Source organism: Populus trichocarpa, chromosome 1, assembly GCF_000002775.5.
Source record: "Populus trichocarpa isolate Nisqually-1 chromosome 1, P.trichocarpa_v4.1, whole genome shotgun sequence".
Taxonomy (NCBI): Eukaryota; Viridiplantae; Streptophyta; class Magnoliopsida; order Malpighiales; family Salicaceae; genus Populus; species Populus trichocarpa.
The window spans coordinates 48,814,475-48,833,410 of record NC_037285.2 but is presented as its reverse complement, the minus strand read 5'-3'; the positions used below and the strand labels follow the sequence as shown (position 1 = coordinate 48,833,410).

At 36.7% G+C, this 18,936-nt stretch overlaps 2 protein-coding genes across 2 annotated transcripts; both read right to left on the bottom strand.

Annotated features, from left to right (window-relative positions):
* Positions 1–691: 691 nt before the first annotated feature.
* LOC7480399 (berberine bridge enzyme-like 8) lies at positions 692–4,267 on the bottom strand. Its single transcript, XM_052455003.1, has 2 exons — positions 3,551–4,267; positions 692–1,627 (listed from the first exon to the last, which is right to left on the bottom strand). Exons 1-2 carry the CDS (start codon positions 4,216–4,218, stop codon positions 697–699), a joined length of 1,599 nt encoding a protein of 532 aa, XP_052310963.1. The 5' UTR covers positions 4,219–4,267; the 3' UTR covers positions 692–696.
* Positions 4,268–5,672: 1,405 nt separating this feature from the next.
* Positions 5,673–7,467, bottom strand: LOC112324789 (berberine bridge enzyme-like 8). The gene has a single exon (XM_024589324.2). It carries the CDS (start codon positions 7,420–7,422, stop codon positions 5,836–5,838), a length of 1,587 nt encoding a protein of 528 aa, XP_024445092.1. The 5' UTR covers positions 7,423–7,467; the 3' UTR covers positions 5,673–5,835.
* Between the last annotated feature and the right edge of the window lie 11,469 nt (positions 7,468–18,936).

The window sequence follows — 18,936 nt, the reverse complement described above, 5'->3', positions numbered from 1 at the left end:
TTCCTTGATACTTTTGCTTCAAAGAATCCCATATATCTTTCGTCGTATCTTTCTTCAAGATGGTTTCCAGTATCGATTGATCAATGGCTTGGAACAGATAGTTCTTGGCCTTAAGATCTTTCAGCTTCTGATCTTCATATGTCTTCTGTTGTATCTCACTAAAATTTGATCCTTCTGCTGCAGCAGTGATCCCTGTCTCTATCAAGTCCCAATATTCTTTGGAACGCAGAAAATTCTCTATCAGCATACTCCAATGGTCATAGTGACCATCAAACCTTGGAATGGCAGGTTGCACGAAACTATTCTCAGATGCCATGTCTCTGACTTTTCACTTTAATACTTGAATCACAAGTTTTGATCAAACCTCGTGTGGAGGCTCTGATACCATATGTTAAAATCAAAAGATAACAGAGAGCTTTGCCAAGTTTGATTGCACAAAAGATGGAAGAATTGTCTTATTATTGAACAATTGTTGTGGCTAATAAATAGCCTTACACTGAGATGGAGATGGAAAAGGAAAAACAACCACCCACGATTTTAAATCTTATAATCGTGGTGCATGACTACTTTAACAGAAAACAATCTTGTTCCTCAAGTTAAGGAGGAATTATTCAACTTAACAGAAATAAGCTTAAAACATGGGAACTTTGAATCTAACGATAATTCCATCAGGTCCAACAAACAAAATAAATATTTCTACTTCTTCCTATATGGAAAAGTAGGGATACTTTGTTCATTCCTAAAGAAATTACCTGGATCAACCTTAGTCTTGATTTTAACCAACCTGTTGAAATTCTCCTGAAAATACTTGATTCCATAAACTCTTCCTTCCAAGTAGCTTTCCTTGCCGTTGTGATTGATACCCAAGTCGAGGTCTCTATAGTTAAGGAATGCTTGCCTAGGATTCTTGGACACGAAGGGAGTCATGTAACTATAGAGTTGCCTTGTCAAATCTATGTAATAATTTGCTTTTCCTTGACCGCCTTTATTCCAATCTGTTGCATACTGAACCTTCCATAAGTTCCCAGCTCTATGTGGAAAAGGTCTTTCAGTTGCTGGAATCTCCCACATTTTTCCTCCATAAGGATTGAAAGTAAGCTGCGGCACTTGTAGCTCAATCATTTTCTTCCAAATTCCCTCCAAACCATCCCTTGGGATTGGCTTTTGTACATAATCTGATTTCCTTTTAAAGTGAACCAGTGATGGTGGTGTTCTCCTTAGCAAATCAGTTGGTGTCCCAAGAGGGGGATCTGTCCAGAAAAGGACTGATTCAAGCCAACTCATTTCGGTGCAGTCTGACCGAAGCAAACCCAGTTTAGGGAAGCTTGCATTCGTGAAAGAAAGGAGTCTTTCAGAGTCTCCAAGAAACAATGCTCGGAATGTAGTCCTCACCGTCTTTTCACTGATTCGAGTAGTACTGTTTACGACGTTCATGGTAAGTCTAATGAAAAGGTCATCGTCAATATTATATGCAACTTGTTGCCACTGTTCAACAATATCTGTTGCATTTTGATCGACATTTCTTCGAACCAGAAAAACAGTGACAACTTCAGGAACACGAACGATGTTAATTTTATATGCCAGAACAACTCCAAAGCTTGATCCTCCTCCACCTGTTATAGCCCAGTGTCGCACGTCGAAAAACACCCGCGCGGCGTCCCCGTCCTGGCGATGGCGGTTTTTCTCTCTGTTATTGGAATTGATTTTGTTAGGAGTCGCCACCTAGTATTTAATTGAGGGTTACTAGGAAACCCAGGTTGACTGGTCTTGTCAGAGATTTGCGGGTAAGGGACTGATTGTGGTTAGGGAAGGTGTTAGCACCCCTAACACACCCTACCTGAGGTAAGCTGCTTTGTGGTTGTGATGTGTCAAAGAAGTTTTAAAAATTTTATCTTTTCATCGGAATTTAGAAATACAACTTTCGTACAAGTTTGTACTTCTACACCGTGATCCAATCAAAATATTAAATCCTTCTTTATTCTTTTGCCGTCTCATTATAAAAGCATCCATAAAAAAATATTCAAACACACACATACATTTTTTACTATATTTTTTCTTTTCTTTTTCTTTTTTTTTTGTTGTTTTTTTTTTGTTGTTTTTTTCTTTTCTTTTTACATCCACCATACAAATTATAATATTCAAAAAATAAATAAAAATTACATTAAATAATCCAAACTTTACAAAACAGTCCTCAAAACTCCAGGAATTGCAAAGGAAGTGCTTCAGGAACTGCAGAAATTCGTGCAGGAACGCTGGCAGTGCGTGTTCCAACGCGCCACCGTTCCTGGCGGCGCGTGGCTTCACGCGCCGCCGCTGATGCCGGAAACGGGCAGATCTGCCCTGCTTTCTCCTTCTCTGCCCTTCCCTGCCGGCTGTGAGGAACACCACTACCTGCAAAACATAGAAAAACGCAAGCAACACTCTGTTTTGGTTTTGTTTTCCTTAGATCCGGTTCCTTCGGGTCTGTCACGGTTGGATCTGCTTCACTGCAGATCAGTTTCCTCCGGTCATCCTCTTCTTCAAGTGGCCGGTCGCTGGACCATGGAGCTGCTGGTCTGTGGGCGCTGGTTGAAGGAGACGGCGAGGTGGCTTGCTGGGAGGAGCTGCTACAGGTGTGGGTTTCTCCAGGTGTGGCCGGCTGCTGTTGATGGAGACGAACTGCCACCGAGAGGAGGAGAAGGAAGTGTTTCCTGGGCGCAGGGAGCAACTGCGGGTCTGGGGGCACAGCCGTGTGTGGGTCGGAGCTGAGGAAGAAGGGAGCCGCTGTGGAGGCTGTTGGGTGGAGCAACCGGGTCTGCTGGAGGAAGACGGTGCTGCTTCACGGGAATGGGCCGTCGCTGCTGGAAGAAGAAGAAACCAGAGGGCGAAGGGGAGTTGTGGCCGGCTCTAGAGAAAAAGATAGGTTTAGGGTTAGGTTTTTTTTTTGTATTTTTTTCTGATGTTGTTAAAATTGCCCCCTCGCTTAGCTGAAATTGAAGGCTATTTATAGGCAAAATAGTTTTTTCGGGCTTCAAAATTGGTCCCTCAAGTTTTGTGTTTGGCCCCTAATTTCAATCAATTCACTTGGTAAAAATTAAATTGGGTCTCTTAAAATTCTGATTTTTCAATTAAGTCCAAATTAAGCTCCCAAACTTAATTTTTCACCAATTAAGCCCTCAAATTAATTTGACCCGCTTAAAGTATAATTAAGTCCTTGCACTTAATTAAATCCTTCAATTGGACCTAAATTAATTCTTAAACATAATTAAAATTCAATTTGGCCCATGATTAAATCAAATTGGCCCATTAAAAATTTAATTATGTCATTGGACTTAATTTTTATGCAAATTCGTCCAATACTCATTTAATTTGACCTTTGAATTTGCATTTTTCTATTTTTGGGCATAACAGCGTACACTTGGGCCTTGAAATTCCTCCGAAAATTGCAGCTTGATTTTCACCTATTTTTGCAGCCTTTCTTGGTCGGCTTTCTCCGCATTGCCAGCCTTTATTTTTTTGGGAAAAAAAACGAATTTTGGGGAATCACCCAAAATTGGGTGATGACACCCAGAATAAATCTTCTCCCATTGATTTTCTATCAAGAAGTCTTCCTTTAACATCAACCATTTTCGCATCAATGATGTTGTCGACGGAAAGGCCATATTTTCTCATCATGTTGCCATATCCACCACCACCGAAGTGACCACCAACACCAACTGTAGGTTCAACACTAGCTGGAAAACCATGTGCTTGGCTTTTCTCAGAAACTCTATAGTAAACTTCGCCTAGGGTTGCTCCGACTTGAATCCAAGCAGTCTCACTAGCTACATCAACATCAATTGATCGAAGGTTGAACATGTCGAGGACAAAGAATGGGACATCTGACACATAAGAAACACCTTCATAGTCATGACCCCCACTTCGAATTTTCATTTGCAAGTTATGTTCACGAGCATAACTGATGGCAGCTTGCACATGAGATTCATGCAATGCAGTGAGAATAAGAAGTGGTTTCGGGGTTGTGGACATGTTGAACCGAAGATTTCGAATATAAGATTGCAAGACAGATGAGTATGACTCATTGTTCGGAGTGTAAATTGCTGTGGAGATTGGGTAAGAGGGTTGGGAATGGTTTAAAAGACAATGGAGAAAATTTTCATGATCTAAATCTGAAGTCGCCTCCCATGAGATGGATAGGAGAAACACTGAAAGCAATGCGAACATTTTAGACCTTAACATTTTTGGCTTGTTCAAGAGATTAATTTGAGGTTGTCTTCTAACCTTGGTGTATGGGGTTTAATTTATAATGTTTGATTTCGCTTAAAATAACAAATTAAAACAATGTTAGAGGATCATGCAAGTCACCTCCCGAATATCTGACTAGAAAAATTCAAAGGACGCCACAAATTAAAAATCTAGGTAATTAATCCACCATTGACATTTAAAATTAAGATGTTCCATGTCAATCTTATTGGATAAAGCATCATTAAATAAATTTATAGATTCCCTTTTCCTCTTATCTAGAACTCATTCATTGTCATGCATACGCCATTTCAACTGTGATTGAGAATCCTTGATTACATGAGTTAAAAAAAAAAAACTACATATTTTTTCCCCTTGAGATCAGTTCAGGTCATAAGAAGAAAATGGGGTCGAGATTAGATATCTCAAATTCGATTAATGGTGATTAATTTGTGTAGTGCATTATAAAGGAAAATCATCATTTGCATGGAAGAAACATGAAAGGGAACAATTAAAGGGTGGTCTTATGGGGTACGGTGGGCAATTTGCATGTTCTAAAAAGCCTATGTATAATTCATGTCTACTGTTCATGCAGTGTATTATATCTTTTTTTTCCTTTTTCTTTTTTTTTTTAAAAAAAATTTCAAAAAATTTCAAAAAAAAAAATCATTTAAAAAATTTGTGGTTTTCTCAAATATTTTTCCACCAAGTTTGCTTAATATTGGGTTGTATACTTACATTGTAAGATACAAGTCCAGTATTAAAATACCCGGTTTTTTTGAAATATTTTTTTTTTAAAAAAATTTCAAAAAGAAAAAAAATATTTGATCGCATACGGCCAAGTCCTAAAAATTTTCCAAGCATGTTTTTTTTCAAAAAAATTGCATCTTTCTCACGTTTTGAAAATCCAAAAAATAGATATCATAACTAGTTTATGATTATCCATTAGGGTTTGGCCAAAATATCAAAAACCTTTTTCCAATCTTTTTTTTTTCTAGGATCCAGATGTAGACTTTAATATTTTAGAGGTGTAAAATTACATGATAAAGTACACCCTCAAGTATTAAAGATACAAGGTGTCAATAAATGTCATTCAGACTTTAGAACGGTTAGGATTTAATCCAATAAGGTAGAGACTTTCTCATGAAGATAGATCTACCTTAAACCTTAGAAATACCAACGAATAGAAACTCGACCTAGAAAAACAATCAAACAACAATGCAGCTTATCTTAGGTAGGGTGCACTGGGGGTGATGCGTCTTCCCCTTGCACAACCAGTCCCTTACTCAGACTCTCGCAGACCATAGGTTCCTAGTGACCATAATATTAGGTGGCGACTCCAACGAACCAAGCGAAACACAAATAATAAAAAAATCGCCAGCGAACGCCGCGTGGATTTTGACGTGCGACAGTTACTATGAGTTTTATTCAGACTTACTAAATTAATCAAGTCACATCAAGTTAACCACATTATTTATAATATTCTTGAATTACATAATAATATTTTATTTTAAAAAAAGAACAGGCTATCCTCTTCTTCTTTTTTTGTTGCTGTTGGTTTGCCGCACAATCACGCGGGTCCAACAAACAAAATAAATATTTCTACTTCTTCCTCTATGGAAAAGTAGGGATACTTTGTTCATTCCTAAAGAAATTACCTGGATCAACCTTAGTCTTGATTTTAACCAACCTGTTGAAATTCTCCTGAAAATACTTGATTCCATAAACTCTTCCTTCCAAGTAGCTTTCCTTGCCGTTGTGATTGATACCCAAGTCGAGGTCTCTATAGTTAAGGAATGCTTGCCTAGGATTCTTGGACACGAAGGGAGTCATGTAACTATAGAGTTGCCTTGTCAAATCTATGTAATAATTTGCTTTTTCTTGACCGCTTTCATTCCAATCTGTTGCATACTGAACCTTCCATAAGTTCCCAGCTCTATGTGGAAAAGGTCTTTCAGTTGCTGGAATCTCCCACATTTTTCCTCCATAAGGATTGAAAGTAAGCTGCGGCACTTGTAGCTCAATCATTTTCTTCCAAATTCCCTCCAAACCATCCCTTGGGATTGGCTTTTGTACATAATCTGATTTCCTTTTAAAGTGAACCAGTGATGGTGGTGTTCTCCTTAGCAAATCAGTTGGTGTCCCAAGAGGGGGATCTGTCCAGAAAAGGACTGATTCAAGCCAACTCATTTCGGTGCAGTCTGACCGAAGCAAACCCAGTTTAGGGAAGCTTGCATTCATGATAGAAAGGAGTCTTTCAGAGTCTCCAAGAAACAATGCTCGGAATGTAGTCCTCACCGTCTTTTCACTGATTCGAGTAGTACTGTTTACGACGTTCATGGTAAGTCTAATGAAAAGGTCATCGTCAATATTGTATGCAACTTGTTGCCACTGTTCAACAATATCTGTTGCATTTTGGTCGACATTTCTTCGAACCAGAAAAACAGTGACAACTTCAGGAACACGAACGATGTTAATTTTATATGCCAGAACAACTCCAAAGCTTGATCCTCCTCCACCTGTTATAGCCCAGAATAAATCTTCTCCCATAGATTTTCTAACAAGAAGTCTTCCATTAACATCAACCATTTTCGCATCAATGATGTTGTCGACGGAAAGGCCATATTTTCTCATCATGTTGCCATATCCACCACCACCGAAGTGACCACCAACACCAACTGTAGGTTCAACACTAGCTGGAAAACCATGTGCTTTGCTTTTCTCAGAAATTCTATAGTAAACTTCGCCTAGGGTTGCTCCGACTTGAATCCAAGCAGTCTCACTGGCTACATCAACATCAATTGATCGAAAGTTGAACATGTCGAGGACAAAGAATGGGACATCTGACACAGAAGAAACACCTTCATAGTCATGACCCCCACTTCGAATTTTCATTTGCAAGTTATGTTCACGAGCACAACTGATGGCAGCTTGCACATGAGATTCACGCAATGCAGTGAGAATAAGAAGTGGTTTCGGGGTTGTGGACATGTTGAACCGAAGATTTCGAATGTAAGATTGCAAGACATATGAGTATGACTCGTTTTTCGGAGTGTAAATTGCTGTGGAGATTGGGTAAGTGAGTTGGGAATGGTTTAAAAGACATTGGAGAAAATTTTCATGAGCTAAATCTGAAGTCGCCTCCCATGAGATGGATAGGAGAAACACTAAAAGCAATGCGAACATGTTAGACCTTAACATTTTTGGCTTGTTCAAGAGATTTGAGGCTGTCTTCTAACCTTGGTGTATGGGGTTTAATTTATAATGTTTGATTTCGCTTAAAATAACAAATTAAAACAATGTTAGAGGATCATGCAAGTCACCTCCCGAATATCTGACTAGAAAAATTCAAAGGACACCACAAATTAAAAATCTAGCTAATTAATCCACCATTGACATTTAAAATTAAGATGTTCCATGTCAATCTTATTGGATAAAGCATCATTAAATAAATTTAAAGATTCCCTTTTCCTCTTATCTAGAACTCATTCATTGTCATGCATACGCCATTTCAACTGTGATTGAGAATCCTTGATTACATGAGTTAAAAAAAAAAAAAACTACATATTTTTTCCCCTTGAGATCAGTTCAGGTCATAAGAAGAAAATGGGGTCGAGATTAGATATCTCAAATTCGATTAATGGTGATTAATTTGTGTAGTGCATTATAAAGGAAAATCATCATTTGCATGGAAGAAACATGAAAGGGAACAAAGGGTGGTCTTCTGGCGCCTCACATGCACACGCGGCAAATGAAATGAAGCAGAAGAACTCCATGAAGCGTGTATATTCGAGTTTTGTTCACACACACAATGTGATCAAAATAATATATAGCAAGGCGAAGAGAAATGGGCTATGATAATTAGGTATTTCAACTCAAAATGGTAGCTCATTAGTTAAGGGATGAGATCAAAATTTGTGAGACTATGATTCGAGCTCAACTTCATATAGTTGTTTCTGCAATTGATCCACCGTTGATAATTTGTGAGACTACAATAAACATCATATAGTTGTTTCTGCAATTGATCCACCGTTGATAATTTGTGAGACTACAATAAACATCATATAGTTGTTTCTGCAATTGATACCATAATCCACACCGACTTAATTAGTTCATTGTTTCGAAAACAATTATTAAATTTTTTCACAAACTTTGTTCTTATCCAATTTTCAGCCTATCTATTTAATAAATTTTTTAAAAAATACAAAAATAGTAAAAAATAATGAAAAATCAAAAAAATATATTTTTTAATATATTTGTATCGTTTTAAATATTTTAAGTATCATTTCAAAAAAAATAATTTAATTTTCAAAAAAATTTTAAATGTGAATGACTTTTCACGCCTTATTAAAATCATTCACAAGAAAAGGGTAATTTAAAAAAAAAAATTAAGGCAAACACAAAAATCTAAACCTAATTTTTCTCCTAGCCAAGAGAGGCCGCGCCCCCTGGGTTTTGGGGGTTTTTTTGGCTGCCTCCTGGCCGCTCCCTTTCTGAAGCCGCAGCCCCTCCTCTCTTTTGGCAAAGACAAACCAAAGCTGCCACACCAAGACAGAACCGGCCGCCCCCCTCCCTTTGAAGTTTGAAACCAAACCAGGACCTTTTCTCTTCCTCATCGACATTTTTCCAGCACCCGAAGACCAGCCCTTTCTCTCCTCCCGCTGACCCAGCCACGCGAACAGCCCCAACACACTGCCTCCTCTCCATTTCCCCTCTCCATCGTCCTTCCTTTACACCCCGAACCAGCCATCACCAGGAGCCCCCATTTCCCTCCTAAACGAGTCTCCAACCCAACGCCAGATAATATTTTTTTTAATTATAATTATAATTATTTTTTTTTGGTGAATTTCTGATAATACCAGATAATGTATTTTCTGAGTTCTGAATTAAATATTAAATGGGGACTTTCAACGAATCAAATCAGCTAAGCAAAACAAAAATCGCCAAAACAGATGCTGCACGGCACCCGTTCGACATACTTCATCACTTTTGAATCATATTTAACTAACAATTATGTCAGGCTATTTATCAAAGTTTGAGTTTTACCTGACCCAGTACAATTTACTGCAACATTTCTAATAAAAGGTGTTTTTATCTCTGATATATAAGAGAAAAATTACACATATTTAGCAGCATTTATTTTATCTTAATTTAAAATGAAAATATTAATTCTTACCTGTGGCGGAGCCACATAGTAACAAAAGGGGGCAATTGCCCCCTTATTTTTTTTAAATACTTTTATATTAAAATATTAATTGATTTATATTTTAATATAATATATAATATATATGTACAGCTCATTACCTTAAATTTTTTTTCCTTTTCTTTCTTTTTCTTCCCCTAATTAACTAAGATTTTTTTTTTTTTTAAGCTGTTGTTCCTTGCCTCTCTCTTATATGCAAATTTCTCTTCAAGTCCAGTTAAGCAATTAACCTTTTTTGTTTTTTGCTTTATGCTATAAGTAAATTTTTTTTTATTTTTTCTATTTGTTTCATTATTTGATTTTAATTTTATTCTTTTATGATTAGTTATTAAAAATATTAGAGTTTATAATAATTTAGAGATTTGGATATGAATATGTTCAAAATAAACATTTGAAGATGCTAATTTAATCAATTAAATGTTTCTTTTTTTATTATAAAGGAATAAATTAATATTCATGCAAAACAACTATTCTTGGCATCTCTTGCATTGGCAGAGTAGTTTATTAAAATTTAATATTTTCACATGATTTGTTTGGAAGTAAAACATCAAGTATAAAATATGTTTTTCAAGCATTATTCTTCTTACACAGACACTAGGCACTGTTCATTTTTATCCTAATAAATTCTTTATAGTGGACCTTATGATACTTGGTGACAAATTTGATGTGTATATTATTGATCTATGTGGTGATGATGAGTTCTCTAGTATTGAAGATATTGCTAGTCTTGCAGAGAAAATGATAAAAACAAAAAAAAAATTAATATTTTCATTAGTATATATGCATATTAAATTGTTATTACTTCTATCAGTTGTAATTGTTATAGTAGAGAAAGTTTTTTCTGTTATGCATATTGTCAAGAGTAAATTACGGAATAGGATGAGAAATAAGTGGATGAATGATAATTACTTTGCCAACCTTCCATTAGAAGACATGCACACGACAAGAAGACATGGAAAATAAATGTAAAAACGACTAGATTATAACTTGAATTGACTAATATTCTAGGCTGCATTTTATAGTTAGGCTATTACTCTCAAAAGAAAGAGAAATAAATACCGACCCTACTTTGATGGTAAGCAAATTTACCTTATAATTTTCCTGTTGTATTAACCTCTTCTAGGTGATATAGACGTACTCTTAAAACGCCTGCCTCCATTTGCTTTTCAATTACACACACACACACTTGAATATTCATCAATTTTCAGAAGACCAAACCCACAATTAATTAATTATATATTTTTATTAATTTTATTTTTTTAATATTAAATTGTTTGATAATTATACTTATAAGTCATTATAAATAAATTAAATCATGCAAGCATGTCATCTTATTTATATTATAACTTGAATTGATTGACAGTCTAGTCCACGTTTTATAGTTATGCTATTACTCTCAAAAGAAAAGGAAATAAATACCGACCCTACCTTGATAGTAAGCAATTGTCCTTATAATTTTCCTGTCGTATTAACTTGTTCTAGGTGATGCAGATATACTTTTAAACCGTGTGCCTGCATTTGCTTTTTAATTATATATAATAATATTCATCAATTTCAATAGACCGAACCCACAAGTAATTAATTAAGTTATTAGACTAAATGGCACCTCACATGGTCTGTCCAACCCTTTGTTATTTGATATTTATGCATAAAAATATCACAATTTAATTATTTCTACATATATAAGTTAGAGGCCAGTCGTTTGTCAGCTTGACATAGAGCCTACAACTCTATCAGGAATGGAGCAGTTATTGACCACGAAGGTCTTATTCAACATTTATTTTTCCAAGAGTATTTCTTAATTAGAAAGTGAAATTTTAATGATATTATGCTGAAATTAAGAAGAATCAAGGGTAATACTTAATAAATCGGGTTTATAAAACAATACTAGCTAGTGGTCCTACACTCCGCTATTAGGCAATTAATTTTTCACATCTTTTTCCTTCCTCAAACTCAATGTACAACTGCAAGGAAATAAGAGATTTGTTTATTTTTTAGTGAAATTCATTGATTTTTTTTAAAATGTATTAGACTCACAGGATGGGCATTCTTAAAATTGTCGAAAAATAGATGGTTAAATCAACTAAATCACATTAATAAAAGAAAAGTTACAATTTCATGCTATATTTATTAAGACATCCGGCTTAATATATATATCTTGTATAGAAATTTATAATTACAATAGATATTTGGAAGGATAGTATTCCAACTTTTGAACAATAAAATAGTACTCAACCAAATTATAGTATTAAAAATAGACTTAAAGGAAATAAAGACAAACTTCAAATTATTGCCCCAGCTGATTATGATTGTCGCGGGGCGACGTCGTCTGGCAACGACGGAGGTATTGTGTGTTGAGAAAGGTTTTTGATTTTAATCATAAAATTATGATTAATGTTTAGGAGTCGCCACCTAGTATTATAGTCATTAGGAACCTATGGTTTGCGAGAGTCTGGGTAAGGGACTGGTTGTGCAAGGGGAAGACGCATCACCCTCAATACACCCTACCTAAGGTAAGCTGCATTGTTGTTTGATTGTTTTTTTAAGTCAGGTTTGTATTTGTTGGTCTTTTCTAAGGCTCAAGGCAGATCTCTCTTCATGAGAGAGTCTCTACCTTATTGGGTTAAATCCTAACCATTTTACAGTCTGAATTTTAGCATCGCACTTCTATCTTTAATACCTGAGGGTGTACTTTATCGTGTAATTTTACAATCCACAAATATTAAAGTCTACATATGGATCCTAAAAAAATTTGGAAAATGATTTTGACATGTTGGCCAAATCCTAATAGATAATCCTAACCTGGTTACGATATCCATTTTGTTTTTATATAACACAAAAAAGATGCAATGTTTGTTTTTTTATGAAAAATATGCTTGGAAAAATTTTACGATTTGGCCGCATGCAACAAAATATTTTTTATCTTTTTGAAATGTTTTGAATATTTTATTATTAAACTTTAATTTTCTTGCAATTTTGCCCCTGATTTCAATCAAATAACTTGGTAAAAATTAAATTTGGTCTCTTAAATTTCAATCTTCTTAATTAAGCCTAAATTAGGCTCCCAAACTTAATTTTTCACCAATTAAGCCTCAAATAAAATTAATTTGACCCATTTAAAGTATAATTAAGCCCTTGCACTTAATTAAATCCTTCAATTGGACCCAAATTAATTCTTAAACATAATTAAAATTCAATTTGGCCCATGATTAAATCAAATTGGCCTATTAAAAATTTAATTACATCCTTGGACTTAATTTTTATGCAAATTCGTCCAATAATCATTTAATTTGACCTTGAATTTGCATTTTCTCCATTTTTAGGCATAATGGAGTACAATTAGGCCTTGAACTTCCTCTGAAAATTGCAGCTTGGTTCACCGGCCTGCATTCTCCACGTTGCCAGCCTTTATTTTATTTTATTTATTTTTATTTTGAAAAAAGGTGATTTTTGGGGAATAACTCAAAATTGAGTTATGACAGTTGCCCCTCTCTTTACAATGCTTACGGTAGAAAGTCTTGTAAGAGACTTTAGATAGTAAGCATTGTAAAGAAAAAAGAAGAATGAGAGATGATGGACTCATCATATTAAGAAATGATGAATCCTTTTGAGGGATAGAAAGTGCACTCAAAGTAAAAACTGGAAGATTTTTCTTTTGAGAATTCAAAGATTTTGAAGTGGTCGAATTGTCATGGGTGACCTACCCAGAGAAAATTGAAAAAAAAGGTTTTTTGAGGTGGTCTTATTGTAATGGGTGACCTACCCAGGTGAAAAATGCAAAGATTTTTCAAAGAGGTGAAAAATACGGAGATTTTTCAAAGTGGTGAAAAATATAGGAATTTTTTAAAGTGGTCTTGTTGTAATGGGCAACCTGCCCAGGTGAAAAGCATGAAGATTTTTCAAAGGGGTGAAAAATGCAGAGATTTTTCAAAGTGGTGAAAAATACAAAGATTTTTCAAAGTGGTCTTGTTGTAATGGGCGACCTGCCCAGATGAAAAATGCAAAGATTTTTCAAAGTGATGACAAATGCGAAGATTTCTCAAAATGATTTCATTGTAATAGGTAACCGGCCTAAATAGAAGAGGTCAGATCATGATGGGTGACCTACTCAAGTGGAAAAAAAATAAAATATCTTGAAGAAACGACATGATAGGGCTTGAAGACGCACTACTTAAGAGATGGAAGCCCAAAGGAGCGTTCAAAAAGAGATAGGACTTGAAGGGGAACGAGGGCTGAAAAGCACACTCGACAGGAGATAGGATTAGCAAACACATTACTTGAGAGGTGAGGGCTCAAAGGCACACTCTAAAGGAGGATGGGTTGGAAAACGCATTACCCAAGAGGTGAGGGCTCAAAAGCGCACTCGAAAAGAGGTAGGGTTAAAAAACACACTACCCAAAAGGTAAGGCCTTGAAGGCGTACTAAAAAAGAGATAAGGTTAGAAAACGCACTAACTAAGATGGTTGAGGGCTCAAAGGCGCACTCGAAGGGAGGCAGGGTTAGAAAACACACTACCTAAAGTGGTTGAGGGCTTAAAGGCACACTTGAAATGAGGTAAGGTTAGAAAACACACTACTCATGAGGTGAGGGCTTGAAGGCGCACTCAAAAAGAGGTAAGGTTAGAAAATGCACCACCTAAAGTGGCCAAGGGCTCAAAGGCCCACTGAAAAAGAGGTAAGGTTAGAAAACACATTGCCTAAGGTGGTTGAGGGCTCAAAGGCGCACTCAAAAGGAGGCAGGGCTAGAAAACACATTACCCATGAGGTGAGGGCTCGAAGACGCACTCAAAAAGAGGTAAGGTTAGAAAGCGCACTACCTAAAGTAGTTGAGGACTCGAAGGCACGCTTAAAAAGAGGTAAGGTTAGAAAGTGCACTACCTATAGTGGTCAAGGGCTCAAAGACACACTCGAAAGAAGGCAGGGTTAGAAAACGCACCACCCAAGGGGTGAGGGCTCAAATGCGCACTCGAAAAGAGGTAAGGTTAGAAAACACACTACCTAAAATGGTTGAGGGCTTTAAGGCGCACTTAGAAGGCAAAGAGGTATGGCTATAAAACACAAAACCTAAGATGGTGGAGGGCTCGAAAGCGCACTCAAAAGGAAAAAGGTAAGGCTATAAAATGCATTAGCTGAGATGGTTGAGGGCTCAATAGCCCGCTTAAAAAAAGGTGATGGTAAGACATTGATATATCAAGGATGAAAGTAATGCATCATGATCAATAAGCATGTATACTTACCTGTGAAATATGGGTCCCCTTTTCTTCATAGAGTTTTCCTTTTCTTAAAAATTTGAGTCTCTAATAGTAAGCTTTGATGGCTCATTCTGCTCTTGCTTAATCAAGTCATATCTTGTGATCTTGACCTTTGAGAGAGATATGACATCAACATACTTCTTTGCCTACAAACTTTTATTTGAAAGATTGCTAACTCTGCACAACATTTTCTGTTTTCTTAGAAAAGGAATAATGGAGCCAGCCCTATATGTTTTGGTGGATTGCCCCCCAGCTTGATCATGTCTCCAAGTGTTCAATTTGGGTTTTCCTTAGGGATGAGGCTATGTAGATGAAGATCTGGTTATTTACAAGGAGTTGTTTTCACAAAGAACTTTTGGAATTTCAAAGCTATTCTGAAAAATCATTTTAATGTTTGTTCAAAACAAACTGGTTCTAAAAAATTCAAGCGATTCTCATGGATAGGTTTGCATGAGTGTTGAAAAATTTTGTTTTGCTTTTGGTGAAAATGTGATGTGATGTTTTGTTGGTCAAAGTGGTTCAAGATCCAATCTGAGGGTTTTAAAGAACCAGTTTTCAAAGCATTCATTTTAATTGCATGAATAAAGACTTGTTTCACATAGAAAAGCAAAGCTTGCCGATCCAGATTGCTTGCCTCTAATAAAAAAGGGCTTGATTGGGCACGTAACCTAGGCTTTGGCTCTTGGCTATGAAGAAAAAGGATATTTATAGGCTCAAAAGGTGTTTAAGGGACATTAAGACTAAGGATCACCTGTGCTTATATCCTAAACTCTTTTTTGGTCTATGAATTTCTGGACCTTGGAATTGATTTGTAAAATGGTTCACGATGCCCCCTAATGTTGGGCTTTTTCTTCTTTTGGTTTTAGTGATTTTTGTGGCATGCTCAAATATTTTTTGAACTCTTTCATGTCCCCCAGCTTTGTTTGGGCACTTCTGATCATTGAGGATTTTCTTTCATGCCCCCCAGTATTGTTTGGACACTTTTATCGTTGAGGACTTTTTCATGCCCCCTAGGGGTGTTTGGGCACTTTTAGTCATTAAAGAATTTTTTTTTGCACTTGCCCCTAATGTGTGATCCTAGCTAAGGTTATTTTTCAAGAAAATGCATAAGGCTCAAAAAGGGACTGCAAGGGATTTTTTTAAAATTTGTGAAAGGATGATCAAGATGGCCTTTCTTCATTTCAAATGTATGCAATTAGAATCGACAAGCTTTGCTTTCTCACATGCGAATATGCAAAATGGTTTCTCATTATTCATGCAATCAAAACTCAGCTTTGAAGTTATCTCATGGTGTTCGGGTTGTCTTTCAGGTTTTTTATAGGATATCACTTGAATTTTCAGAACTTGTTTATCAGAACAAACACTAATTTGATTTTTGTTTTTGTATTAAAACTTTGATTTTCAAAAAATCCTTATGAAAACATGGGGTCATGCTTTTTTTTAGAGAAAAAAGGGAAAACACCAAAGAATTCTTAGTGTAGTGGTTTTCTAAGTACAGAGGTGTGCGCTATATGTTATTTGCATGGAGGCACATGATGAACATAGGAAAACACATGATTTTATTAACAGGAAAGGCTCATTTGACACAGAAAGTCTTATGGAATTATGAGCTAAATTGCTAACAAGACTAAAATAAGTTAAAACAGACATAATCAAACAAAAGGAAATAACTGGGTAAGCTCCATCTTCCCATTCTATAGAAGAACTTTGTCCTCTATCCTTGAGAGCGCACACTACCTTCTTCACACCTTGCTCTTGCCATTAGTGCTTTGAGGTTTTCGGAGCATTCCACCTCTAGTGCATTCACTGATCCAGTATTTGAAGCATGGTTGGGTAGAGGGTTCGAACTCATGTTTGGAGTTCCTTCGAATGTTATCCACCCAACTTTGATTAAATGCATGAGCCTCCTTTTGAAGGCACTACAAGTATGAATGTTGTGTCCCGTAGTGCCAGCATGGTACTCGCAAATGAGGTCGGGCTTGTACCAATTGGGGTAAGGTGGTTGCAGAGGTGTCAAGGGGTTCTGGAGTTATATACCCGATGCTTAGTAGCTTTTGGTACATCTCATTTAAGGGTAGCGATAATGGAGGTAGCTGTTCTTGGACTCTTTGGTGTTTGGTTTGAGGCTCAGGTTTTCTAGCAAGAAAAGAAGAGTTGAGATTGATGTTAGAAATTTAGGGTGAAGGGGATGGAGTGTGATAGTTCTGGAATGGGTTCTTCCTACCCCTATATCTACCCTCAACATGGTCAACCTTTTTCCTTTTACCTTCGAAGTCTCTTTTTTCCACATGTGCACAAATTCTACCACTTTTGACTCCTTGCTCTATGCGCTCAGCTATTGCCACAACATCAGTAAATTGCTGGGCCGAACTACCCACCACATGCTCGTAGTATTGGTCCTTGAGTGTGTTGACAATAAAGTGACCATCTCTTTATCCAAAAGTGGGGGATGTATCTGAGCAGCTAGGTCTCTCCACCTTTGAGCATATTCCCTTATGTTTTCCTTGTCTCTTTTCTCTAGGTTGGACAAACTGGTTCTATCAGGAGCAATGTCCATATTATACTTGTATTGCTTGACAAAAGCATCCACCAAGTCTTTCCATTTTTGGATCTTGGTGTTGTCCAATCTCATGTACCAGCTTAATGCCGCCCCACTTAAGCTATGTTGGAAAAACTGCATCAGTAGTTTTTCATCATGTACTACTTCTGCCATTTTGTTATAGTAGGATTTGAGATGAGTCATGAGGCATTGTGTTCCAGTATATTTGATGAATTCAGGAACACAAAACTTCTTCGGGACAACCACATTTAGGACCAAACACATTTTTGCTGCCCATACTGGATCGTACAAGTCTACCCCTTCAATGGCTCTAATCTGGGCTTCCAATGCTGCCATTTTATCTTGATCAATGCCATTGGATGACTTGGTCTTGTGGGACTCATTGGCAAATGGATCTATGACTACAAAGGCGGGTGCTGGAGTTGAGTGCATAAACGCTGGATTGTGTGGAGGTTCTTGACCATGTTCACTCATTATTTCTTCGGGTTGAGCTGTTGCCATAGGTTGAATAAAAATAGCTGGCCAGTTGGAAGGACCTTCACTAAAGGCATTTCTAAGTGTTTGCTCGAGTAAGCTAGTGAGGCGAGCCACGCTTGCTTTCAGAGACTCTAACTCTTTTTGAAAATGGACATCACGATGAGCACGCTCTTCATCTTTCATGTTTCTTGCTCGGATTCAAGTGTTGTAGGCTCTTTGGGGACCTATGTTTCAACCTGTTGCATGTATGTATGTTATTTACAATGGATTGATGTATATGTATGGATGCATATACATGAATGGCAAAAACCCATGCAGAATGACTATGTAAAGAGTTCATGCTCTAAAGGAAGGTTCTGGGTCATTATATGATAGGTAGGCTTTCTACCTAGTCTTAAAAGGGTCTATGAACGACCCAGTGACCACCTCATATGAAGACAGTATAGGGTTTTGCTGGGAATGGTTGGGGCATAGTGTGACCACCATTACCGAGTAAACACTCAGCTCATAGGTGGATGTTTCATGAATCTGAACCCCGACTGAAAGTCATGAGGCAAACCGCTACTCCCCACCTAACCTAGAATTAGGTTTATTCACAAAATTGAAATTCATGCTAAAGTAGTAAAAATGTGAGCTAAAATTAAAAGACCAACAAAAGAAAACAATCAAACAATCAAAGCTTAGTCCAACTAGAAAAGGTTGTCCCCATTGGAGTCGCAGGGCGACGTTTTCTAGCGACGGTGGAAGCTCTCTATCGTGCCTCCTGATGAGGGGTGTTATGTGTTGGGAATGGTTTTTGGTTTTAATCATAAAATTATGATTAATGTTTAGGAGTCGTCACCTAGTATTATGGCCATCTATGATCTGCGAGAGTCTAAGTAAAGGACTGGTTGTGCAAGGGAAAGACGCATCACCCTTTGTACACCCTACCTAAGGTAAACTGCATTGTTGTTTGATTATTTTTTTAAGTCGGGTTTGTATTTGTTAGTCTTTTCTAAGGCTCAAGGCAGATCTCTCTTCATGAGAGAGTCTCTACCTTATTGGGTTAAATCCTAACCGTTTTAAAGTCTGAATTTTAGCATCACACTTCTACACCTTGTATCTTTAATACTTGAGGGTATACTTGATCGTGTAATTTTACAACCCACAAATATTAAAGTCTACATCTAGATCCTAAAAAAAATTAGAAAAATATTTTGACATGTTGACCAAATTCTAATGGAT